General features: G+C 45.3%; 1 protein-coding gene across 5 annotated transcripts in view; it reads left to right on the forward strand.

Moving 5' to 3' along the window:
* The window catches only part of MIER1 (MIER1 transcriptional regulator), a 106,564-nt gene that overhangs the window by 66,381 nt on the left and 27,946 nt on the right, over nt 1–12,237 (forward strand). For all 5 annotated transcript variants that reach the window (XM_030205554.1, XM_030205552.1, XM_030205551.1 and 2 more), the window contains one exon: nt 11,823–11,887. In XM_030205554.1, coding sequence (XP_030061414.1) covers nt 11,823–11,887 — 65 coding nt within the window. The remainder of the gene's footprint in view (nt 1–11,822; nt 11,888–12,237) is intronic.

Genomic DNA, 12,237 nt, shown 5'->3' on the forward strand with positions numbered 1-12,237 from the left:
TTAATTTAAAATGTTGTGAACCTCAGCTATAGTTAACAAGCCAAGGGAATTTTCATTGAGCTCATGTATTGATTTAATAGACCATTAACATGGGGGCTTCCTAGAGTTGGTCTTTATTGTAAACTGCTGGTTTTCTGTCCTAGATCACATTCAAATTCTGCTTAGAGTAGGCTTTTGGCCTAGACTAAAGAACACTTTTTCGTTGGATGGACCAAAGAAACCAATCTTAAGCTCCATCCCCAACTTCTCTGGTTGTTGAGCAAAATATTGGTCAGTGCCTATGAACTAATCGAATTAGGGCTGCTGAATGATTTTATTACACTCTTGCTGCATAGTATGAATGTCATATTCTGAAGTTTACCATTACTTTTTAAATTTTATGATTTTCAGAGCACAATTCTGCAGATTAGCTAACCAGATAGTTAATAGTTTTTCTAATTACTCAGAAAATGTTTTCAGTACATCTGTCAAATTGTGCTTCTGTTCAGTTGTAATATTCCAACCTCGCCTGTCTTGATTGGGCTGTTTTTAAAGTAGTCTATTCAGTTGTAGCCATTTTTCTGCCATTTTCTTTAGTGTTTTGTTTCCGCTTCCCGCTCATGCAGGAAATCTGTACTGTAGAAGCTATTCTCCGAGCAGGCCTATCTATTCTCACAAGTGTGTAGCACAGACTGCGTTGCCAGGTCCGGGTCTTATGACAAGCATAAGAGCTTTGTGGAGAGCAAGACACTCGCCACCGCGCATGCACAAGTGCCTTACCACCCGCTGTGCGAACGCAGCCACCTCAGTTGCTTTTTTACAACGGTGAGGAAAGGGTATATTTTTTCACAGTCTTCGCACTTGCCCAGTCCAAGAGCTGGACCTTTTTGTGCCTCTGTCGTGTTTTTCTTCGCCTTTTTACCAGTTCTTCTGTTTGCGAAGCTTTTTTTCCTTTTCATTAATTTTTCATCATCACAAGGCCGCTTTTGGGTCTTGACCTCGGCCAGGTTCACTCCCTTTTTTTTCTCAGGTGCCTCATCCCTTTTTTCGGCACCATCACTTCTTTTAATTTAGCCAAAGGTTTTCCCGTCCATGTCCACTGAAGTTCCCAGTGGCTTCAAGCGCTGTACCCATTCTTAAAGTCTCCAGTGTTTAGGGCCTGACCATAGCCATGCAAACTGCAGTCTTTGTCTTCATATGAAGATAAGGACCCAACCTTTCAGAGAGGCTTAGCGCAAGAAACGTTTTGGAGCCAAGTCCTGTTCTTCAATGTCAACATTGACGTTGAGCATTGCACCGGCGTTGGAAGCATCGGTAGGCATGGCTGCTGCTAGGCCTGTAAACACTGGGAGCAGTGGTGCATTGAGTTTGTCTCCACCTGTGTCGAGGCCCACTGCTGTGCAGAGCCCCTTGGACTGTCCATTGTCGGACCCGACCCCAAGGCGCCGTGAGGATTTGACGTTGGCACAGAGGAGCCTCGGTGACTAGCTTTAGGAGAAGGCCAAGAAGCATCATCATTGATCTCCATTGGCACCATTGGTGCAGGGAGTTCTGGGACATTCAGGGATTCTACACTCGAGAAGCATTAGTGTCGGGAAGACTGCTCCCCCTCCATACAGGAGGTACTGGCGCACTCTTCTACCAGCAGCCGGCTCTGGTATAGACCTCGACAGTCCTGCAGCCTGTGTCTCAACCAGAGCCCCAGCTATTCCCTATGTCGGCCCTCAGTGAGTGCATCCAGAGCTTCTGGATGGCCTTATGCTGTGGTATGCCTCGGTATCAGGGGTGCTTGCGCCTGCCATACCTCCCATTGCGGCTCCGCCTGGCCCTCAGCCTACAGTGTGGCCTCCGGCACCACTTGCGGCCCCAGTGTCAACTGCCACCCAAGATGGTACTTCCTCCATGTCGGTGGAGGAAGATTCGCCAGAGTCGAGACAGGAGCCGGCTTCTCGACACTTTTCTTGAGGGCACGGTTCCTCAGCATTGAGGCAGGTTTGGTCTCTGCAATCCCATAGGGAAATACTGTCTGACACCAAGGAGGAGCACTCAAGGTATTCAGAGGAAGATCCCAGATACTTATCCTCAGATGAGTCTTATGGGATCCCCTTTGAACCCTCTCCTACACCTGAAAGGAGACTGTCTCTGCTGGAGAGCCTTTCATTTCCATCTTTTGTTAAGGAAATGGCTGATGCTGTTACGGGAGGATGAGCCCAGGGCTAAGATGCTCGAGGCCCTGGACTACACATGTCCTCTAAGGAGGCTGTGACTGCCCCTCTCCACGAGGTACTCAAGGACGTCCCCGTCAGGAACTCGGCGTCCCGTCTCCTTTGTCGGTTCTTGTCGTGCCCTAAAACATTTACACCCAGTAAATAGAATCTTGCCAGGTATTTGTGACCTGGATTGGCCACTGTTTGAAACAGGATGCTGGGCTTGATGGACCTTTGATCTTTCCCAGTATGGCAATACTTATGTACACAGTGAACATGGTTTTGTTAGGCCTCAGTTACTTCACAGTTCCATGGTGGTGAAGTCCGCTCTCAAAAAGGCCAGGAGTACTAGAGACTATGCCTCGGCACCCCCAGGCAGAGAAGCTAGAACCCGGGATTCTTTTTGGAGGAAGATGTACCAGGCTTCAATGCTCATTTTCTGTATACAATCCTACCCTCTCTTCATGAACGTCTACTTGCAAAACTCAGTGTGACAGCTGTCGGACTTGGATGTGCTCCCTCCAGAGCAGGCCGAGCCTTTTCGCCAGTTGGTCAAGCGGCAGAAGGCATGTCGAAAGTTCTTGGCCAGGGGCTCTTATGACACTTTTGATGTGGCATCCAGGATCTCTACTCCAGGTATACAAATGCGCAGACTCTCATGGCTGTGTGTTTCTGGCTTAGAATACTCTGTTCAGCAGCGGTTGGTGGATGCTCACAGGGTTAGGAGGGTTTTTGGCAAGCCATGAGTAGTCCCTACTACTATTCTAGGCATAGGTACAATCCTTCAGCTTGTCAGCCTACTCAGGCTCGGCTCCAGCGCACTCGTTCACGTCAACAGCATGCGCCTAATTCCCCTGCTGCTTCCCAATCAAAGCAAGGGACAAGCTTTTGACTGGCTCCAGCAGAGCATGCCTGCAGTAAAAGTGTCCGTTCTGCATGACTTGTCGGGGGGGGGGGGGGGGGGGGGGAGGCAGGCTAAAACTTTTTCACCAAAGTGGCCTCTTATAACCTCTGACCAGGGGGTTCTTCGTATAGTCTGTCTCGGATACGCCCTCAATTAGCATCTCAAACTTCCAAATTGCCCACCGAGAGCTCATTAATTCAGCTCTCAGCACTGGCAGGTACTTGCGGAAGAACTCTCCGCCCTTCTAAAGGCCCATGCGGTTGAACCTGTTCCACCATGGGAAGAAGGTCAGGGATTCTATTCCAGGTACTTTCTTGTGCAGAATAAGACAGGGCGGATGTGTCCCATCCTAGACCTAAGGGCCATGAACAGATTTCTAGTCCGAGAAAAGTTCAGGATGGTTTCCCTGGGCACCCTTCTCCCAATGATTCAGAAAAATGATTGATTTTGCTCTCTGGACTTAAAAGATGCATATACTCACATTCCGATCCTTCCAGCCCACTGGAAGTATCTTCGATTTCGGTTGGTAACACATCACTTTCAGTATCGTGTATTGCTGTTTGGCCTTGCGTCAGCTTCACCAAGTGTCTAGCAGTAATTGCAGCATCACTATGCAGACTAGGAGTTCATATGTTCCTGTATCTCGACAATTGGCTGGTGAAGAGCACCTCAGAGGACGGTGCTCGGCAGTCCATGCGACTGACTGACTATTCAGCTGCTAGAGCTACTAGGGTTCATTTTAAACTACCCCGTCCCCTCTCCACCCTGTCCATCGATTGGCGTTCATGAGAGGCCTGCTGAACACACAGAGGTGAGCGGACAATCTTGTCTCGCTGGCATCCAAGGTTCGTGCCTCTCGGCAGGTTACAGCTCAGCAGATGTTGAGATTGCTGGGCCACATGACTTCCACAGTGTACGTTACACCCATGACACGTCTTCACATGAGATCAGCTCAATGGACCCTGGTTTCTCAGTGGTATCAAGCCACAGGGAGTCTAAAAGATGTTATTCAAGTGTCCCCAGAGCTTGTACGCTTTCTTCAATGGTGGACAATTAGATCCAATTTTCCACTGGGACTCCCATTCCAAATTCATCAGCCACAAAAAGTGCTGACTACGGATGTGTCTCTCCTGGGATGGGGAGCTCGTGTAGATGGGCTTCACACTCAAGGAGTTTGGTCCTCCCAGGGAATGAATCTTCAGATCAACCTCCTGGAGCTTCGGGCAATCTGAAATGCTCTAAAGACTTTCAGAGATCGACTATCTCATCAAATTTTTCTCATCCAAACAGACAATCAGGTTGCAATGTATTACACCAACAAGCAGGGGGGGGCACAGGATCATGCCCTCTGTGTCAGGAGGCCATCCAGATATGGCATTGGCTCGCCAAAATTTCATGTTCCTTCGAGCCACTTATCTGGCAGGCACAAACAATACCCTAACTGACAGACTGAGCAGGATAATGCAACTGGACGAGTGGTCTCTCAATATGGGCATCGCCTGCAAGATCTTCTGAGTGTGCGGCACCCCCTCGGTAGATCTTTGTCACTCAGATCAACCACAAGGCCCCTCAGTTCTGTTTCATGCTTGAACCCACGGCAGACTAGCATCAGATGCCTTCCTCCTTGATTTGGGGAGACAGGTCTTCTGTATGCGTATCCTCCTATACCTCTAGTGGGAAAGACTTCGTTGAAAATCAAGCAAGATCGCAGAACCATGATTCTGATCACAGCGTTCTGGCTGATCTTGTTCCCTCTTCTTCTGGAATTAAGCTCCGAAGAACTATGGAGATTAGAGTGTTTTCCGACCCTCATCACACAGGACGAATGGTCACTTCTACATCCCAACCTCCTGTCTCTGGCTTTTCAGCTTGGATGTTGAGAACCTAGAATTCGCTTCCTTGGGTCTTTCAGAGGATGTCTCCAGAGTCTTGCTGGCTTCCAGGAAAGATTCAACTAAGAGGTGTTACTCTTTTAAATGGTGGAGGTTTGCCATCTGGTGTGACAGCAAGGCCTTAGATCCTCTTACTTGCCCTACATAAACGCAGCTTGAATACCTTCTACACTTAATCAGAGTCTGGTCTCCAGACCAATTCTGTAAGGGTTCACCTTAGTGCAATTACTGCTTATCAACATGTAGAAGGTAAGCCCATCTCTGGACAGCCTTTAGCTGTTCGCTTCTTGAGAGGTTTGCTTTTGTCAAAGCCCCCTGTCAGACCTCCACCAGTGTCATGGGATCTCAGCGTCGTTCTTATCAGGCTGATGAAAGCTCCTTTTGAGCCACTGAATTCCTGAAATCTGACGTACTTGGCCTGGAAGGTCATTTTCTTGGTAGCTGTTTTAACTCGTAGGGTCAGTGAGCTTCAGGCCTTAGTAGTGGATGCACCTTATACTAAGTTTCATCAAACAGAGTAATTCTCTGCACGCACCCTAAGTTCCTGCCGAAGGTGGTTTCTGAGTTCCATCTGAATCAGTCAATTGTCTTTCTACAATTCTTTCCTCGAACTCGTACCCATCCTGGCGAAAGCAACATGCACACCTTGGATTGCAAGAGAGCATTGGCATACTATATGGAGCGGACAAGACCCCACAGACAGTCCACCCAGCTGTTTGTTTCTTTTTATCCCAATAGGATGAGGGTCGCCATTGGGAAATGCACCATTTCAATTTGACTGGCACATTGCATTTCCTTCACTTATGCCCAAGCTGGGCTGGTCTTGGAGGGTCATGTCAGGGCTCATAATATCAGAGCCATGGCTGCGTTGGTAACCCACTTGAGATTGGCCTCTATTGAAGAAATGTGCAAGTCTGCGACGTGGTCTTCAGTCCACACATTCACATCTTACTACTGCTTTGAGCAAGATACCCAACACGATGGTTCGGGCATTCAGTGTTGAGAAACTGTTTGGGGTCTTGAATCCAACTGCACCCTCTTAGGCCCATTTTATTCTGTTCCAGGCTGCACCCTCATTCAGATTGTATATAGTTTCAGGTTAATCTGTGTTATAGCCTCACTGTTGCGAGGCCCAGTTGGCCATTGTTTGTTGTTTTTGGTGAGCCTGGATGCTAGGGATTCCTCACTTGTGAGAAGGTTGAAGCCTGCTTGTCCTCTGAGAAAGCAAAGATACTTACCTGTAGCAGGTAATCTCCAAGAATAGCAGACTTCATATTCTCACAATCCCACCTATCTCTCCTTGGATTTGTCTCCTTGGTTATTTTTACTTTATTTTTTTGCTTTAGTATTAAACTGAGGAGACCGCATTCGTGCGACGGGTGGGAAAGCACTCGCAGATGCGTAGCTCATGCTCCACAAAGCTCTCTCATTTTTACTATGACAAAAGCCTGACCAGGTGACGCGGGTCGGCGTCACCCACTTGTGAGAATATGAAGCCTGCTGTCTTCGGAGAATACCTGCTACAGGTAAGTATCTTCTGTTTTCGATCTACTGGATTCCTGCCATCTGAAGTACTTGACTTTGAATGTCATTTTCTTGGTGGCTTTTAGTTCAGTTTGTAGAGTCAGTGAGCTTCAGGCCTTAGTAGTGGATGCACCTATACTAGGTTTCATCACAACATAGTAGACCTCTGCAGACACCCTAAGTTCCTGCTGAAAGTGGTGTTGGATTTCCATCTGGACCAGTTGATTGTCTTGCCAGCATTCTTTCCCCAACCTCATGCCCATCCTGGCGAGTACGCCTTGCACACTTTGGACTGCAAGCGAGCATTGGTCCAGTGGACTAAGCCCCACAGACAGTCCTCCTAATCTGACTGGCAGGTTGCATTTCTTTCACATGCCCAGGCTGGGCTGACCCTGGAAGGTCACGTCAAGGCTCACAATGTCAGAGCCATGCCTACATCAGTAGCCGACTAGCAGTCAGCCTCCATTGAAGATATTAGCAAGGCTGCAACATGGTCTTCAGCCCACACATTCACATCTCACTACTGCCTTGAGCAGGGTACCTGATGCAACAGTCGTTTTGGGCTTACAGAATCTCTCTCGGGGTCTAGAATCCAACTCCACCCCACTAGGCCCATTTTCTTCAGGCACAGACTACACTCTCACTGTGTTTTTATATAGTTTCAGGTTGATCTGTATTCTGTCCTTGCCGTTGCGAGGCCCTGTTAACCAACGTTTGTTGTTTTTGGTGAGCTTGTTTGCTAGGGATTCCCCACATGCTTGTCGTCAGAGAAAGTGAAGTGAAGTTACTTACCTTTAGCAGGTATTCTCTGAGGACAGCAGGCCTTATATTCACATCCCTCCCATCTTCCCTTGGAGTTGTCTCCTGTTTTTCTTTTTATGCTGTAGTATTGTATTTTTGGTAACCACTCTCACGGTGAGCAGGAAGGTTCTAGAGCATGTCTTCCGCAACCTAGTGCAATCACTTGTACTCAGTCATCTGGATTACTGCAACTCAATATACGCAGGTTGCAAAGAACAAATACTGAGAAAACTTCAGACAGCCCAGAATACAGCAGCCAGACTCTTCTTCGGAAAACCAAAATATGAAAGTGCAATACCCCTACGTGAGAAGCTACACTGGCTCCCGCTCAGAGACCGTATCACCTTTAAAGTATGCACGCTAGTTCACAAAATCATTCACGGTGAAGCCCCTGCATACATGTCTGATCTAATAGACTTGCCACCTAGAAACGCCAAAAGATCATCTCAAACCTTTCTCAACCTCCATTTTCCTAAGTGCAAAGGCATAAAGTACAAAGCACTACATGCATCAACCTTCTCTTACATGAGCACGCAACTCTGGAATACATTACCACGTAACTTGAGAATGATTCACGAATTAATCGACTTCCGCAAACGACTGAAGACTTATCTCTTTGAAAAAACTTACTGCAAGGATCAAAACATATGAAATCCATGCACACTAATAGATATGCATCAATACACTCCCTCATGAATTCTCTTCCCCCGTATTCTACCCACATTCACAATTCAACCTACAGATAAATTGTTATACTCAACCTTATCTTGCTATGATCCGTACACCCTATCATTCCCCCAATGTTACATCCTACATTATCTATGCCCCAAAGATGATTTTACCGAATTTGCTTCCTATAACTCCTCATAATGTAACCCATAATCTTAATGTAACAAACTGTACTTCCATCATTCACAATGTATTGTAAGCCACACTGAGCCCTCAAATAGGTGGGAAAATGTGGGATACAAATGCTATAAATAAATAAATAAAAATACGCAGTGGAGCGTGTCTCATGCTCCACAAAGCTCTTAAAAGCTTGTTAGAATCGATAGACCAGGCAACGCAGGATAACGTTACCCACACATGAGAATATAAGGCCTGCTGTCTTCCAAGATTACCTGCTACAGGTATATCTTTGCTTTATACTACTACTAGTTCTTATCATTTCTGCAGTGCTGCTAGACGTACGCAGTGCTGTACACTTGAACATGAAGAGACAGTCCCTGCTCGACAGAGCTTACAATCTAATTAGGACATACAAACAGGATAAGGGAATTACGGTGGGAAAGATTAAACATGGGTACTGAACAAGTGAGTAAGGGTTAGACGCAGTGGTGTGCTGGTAAATGTTTTAACAGGCTCTCTCCCCGGTCCACCTCTGCACCCCCCCCCACCCCCCCAAAAAATTGCAGAACTAGCTATAGCCGGAGAGAGAGCCTGGGGGGCGGGGCAATGCATTACTTTCTCCAGGAAAAAAAATTAAATGATCCCAGGTTCCAATCTAATTCATGTTTAATGTGGGATAAAATGCCATACATAAGTAAATAAATATAAACTTTTAACGTTGAGCACCTGATTCTCAAAGTGGACTTATTCCAAACACTATAATGAAAATAAATTGATTTTTTTCTACCTTTGTTGTCTGGTGACTGTTTTTCTGATCATGCTGACCCAGTGTCTGATTCTGCTGCTATCTGTCCTCTTAACTCCGTTTCCAGGGCTTCCTTTCCATTTATTTCTTTACTTTCCTCCTTTCGTCTTCATTTCTTGCCCTACATCCGTAAGTAAAAGCTGGGTCCTCCGCAGACTTGACTGTCCAGTGGGTCCAGCTTCTGCCTATTTTCTCCATCTATGTACAGTTTTTCTCCTCACTTCCTTTTCCCTCATCTCATCTTCTTCCTCTCCCTCCCCTCCATCCATGTCCAGCATTTCTTCTCTCTCCCTTCCCTCCCCTCCATCCATGTCCAGCATTTCTTCTCTCTCCCTTCCCTCCCCTCCATCCATGTCCAGCATTTTTCCTCTCCCCTCTCCACCCATGTCCCGCATTTGTTCTCTCCCCTCTCCATTCATGTTCATCTCCTTCCTCTGTCTTCCCTTCCCTCTCCTCCAGCAACCCTCCTCTCTCCCCTGCCCTCCCCTCCCACTCCCATTCATATCCACCTGCCTGTCTTCTTCTCCCTCCAATATCCCCCTTTTCCTGCGTAGTTTAAATCTTTTTTATTACCTCCATCGAAGTGGCCGCGTCATTGAAAGCCCTGCCCGTCTCTAGCCTTCCCTTCGTGAGTTCGTTCCCTCAGAGTCCCGCCCTCGCTTTTAGCCTAGATTTGAAGACGTCCAGAGATGGAGCTTGATGTACTGGCTCAGGAAATCTATTCCAGGCATATGGTGCAGCAAGATAAAAGGAACGGAGTCTGGAGTTAGTGGAGGAGAAGGGTGCAGATAAGTGATTTACCCAATGAATGGAGTTCCCGGGGAGAAATGTAGGGAGAGAGAAGAGGTCCTGAGGAGCTGCAGAGTGAATACACTTGTAAGTCAATAAGAGGAGTTTGAACTGTATACTGAAACAGGGAGCTAATGAAGTGACTTGAGGAGAGGGCTAATATGAGTATAACGACACTGTTGGAATATAAGTTGTGCAGCAGAATTTTGAACAGATTGAAGGGGAAAGAGATGGCTTAGAGGGATTGTCTGAGAGGTGATAAGTGTGGGTAAAGGTTCTGGTAGTGTGCTCAGAAAGGAAAGGATGAATTTTGGTGATATTATAGAGAAAGAAACGGGAGACGATATGTGCAGAGAAGGAGAGAGAGAGCGAGAGGAGTCTAAGATGACCCTAACTAAGGTTACGAGCTGATGAGACAGGTCAGTACATTTTTTTTTTAAATTCTTATCTAATTTTAATTATGAAAAAAAAGATATTTTTAGTTATAGTTCTCAAGAACTAATGACCAAAAAATTTTGTTCTGATTATTATTCTCTTTAACAACAATATCCCTGGTCATATATTCACATCCCACTGTTGCTTAGAACAGAACTCCTGATGTGACAGGTTAACAATACGATCTTTGAGAATCTAGCTGGGGTTTAGAATCAAATTCCATCTCTCTTAGGCCTTTATCTTTTAATTCCAGGTTGCCTTAAAGTTAACAATACAGTCTTTGAGAATCTAGTTGGTGTTTAGAATCAAATTCCATCTCTCCTTAGGTCCTTATCTTTTAATTACAGGCTGCCTTCCAAAAAAAAAAAAAGTGTGTATCCCCCTTATTTTTTTTTCTATTGAAGGCAGCCTGTAGCTGAGGAGTCCCATGTGTGATGATTTTACAGTCCTGCTTGTCCTCTGAGAAAACAGTTACTTATCTGTAGCAGATGTTCTCATAGGACAGCAGAACTTAAATCTTCACAACCTTCCTGCCTCTCCAGGCAGGAAGGTTGTGAAGAATTGTATTCCTCTAGCTTGCAGTAGACTGAAGAAGGTGCTGCAAGTCAGTGGCGGATAGAAACAGGTGTGCATGAGCAGTGAGCTTACCCAAAGGCTTCTAGAAAATTGCTGGGGCACTGCATTCCATGCCAGGCTCTGTCGGTGACATCACCCATATGTGAGGGTTTTATAAATCCTATCTTTGGAGAATACCTGCTTTATAGGTAAGTAACTGTTTCAATGCAGAAGGGAGAGTATTGGGTCTCCATAAGTATTATATTGTGTGTTTCCTCTACAGTACTCAGACCCTAAAGTGCAGTGAATGGGAATCCCCAGGTCACTTCAAACCCCTGGCTATCCTCCAAGGAAACACTAAAGGGGCAAGAGGTGGGGAGCAGCAGCACCCCCCCCCCCCCCCCAAAAAAAAAAAAAAAAAAAAAACAAACATTGCATCGCTGAATTGGACCACTACCTCACTACCAATATGACTTGCTTAGTTTTGCTTTTCCCCAAATCAAGCAGGCAAGCTACATTGATAGTTGTTGCTGTGCTAGTCCACTTGAATGTGTGGAAAGATCAATAAAGAAAAATATTTTTTTATTGAATGAACGTGATTCATTCATTGACTAGTTTTGGGGAGCTAATATTCCTTTCATCAGATCAAAACAGTTACCTTTATTTACACACATTTAAGTGAGTTAACACAACCACCAAACAGTTTTATCTAAAATGAAAGGTATCTCATACAGCTATGTGAAATAAATGAGCAAAGTTACCAAAATGGCATGTTTGTACTGTTTTGACTTGAAGGCATGAATATGGCTTCTGAAAGCTAGTTAAGAAACGTATATATTAGTCTGTTAAAACAGTATTACAAAATTGTAAAACCACTCTTCCAAGATTGTATGACTGCCCTGTTTGTGATGCCAGTATTTGATCATGATGGAATGGCAGGTGCAGCTCTGGCTGCCTTTACTGGGCAGACTAGATGGACCATGCAGGTCTCGATCTGCCATTACATACTATGTTGTTATTTTTGTTTATTGAACCTCATTTCCTGACTTATATTTGAAATGCAGTCTATCATTTTCTTGCAGACAATGAAATTGAAGAGGAATCAGAAGAAGATGAAGACTATATTCCCTCAGAAGACTGGAAAAAGGTAGGAGGTCGGGGGGGCCTAGTTGATATGGGTAAAGTTCATTTTACTTGAAAAGTAACATTTAATTAAATGTATCAGATATGTTTAAAACAGTATGGAGCACTGATATTAATGGAAAGTGAGAATATAAACTGGAATAGAAAATGATGGTTCATTTCTAAATTCATTTAATATTTTTTTTCAATCTGTTTCAAAATGTTTAAACATATTCCAATAGCTTCCTCCTGTTCCTTCAGGGCTTCAAGCATGATCAGAACTCTTTTGTGCTGGTGCTATAGTGTTGTGAGCCTTCATCCACAGTTCTTTGGGGATCTTCCCTATTTTTAACCTACTGTAGGGTCATCAAAAGT

This window comes from Microcaecilia unicolor, chromosome 6 (assembly GCF_901765095.1).
Source record: "Microcaecilia unicolor chromosome 6, aMicUni1.1, whole genome shotgun sequence".
In the NCBI taxonomy this organism is placed as follows: domain Eukaryota; kingdom Metazoa; phylum Chordata; class Amphibia; order Gymnophiona; family Siphonopidae; genus Microcaecilia; species Microcaecilia unicolor.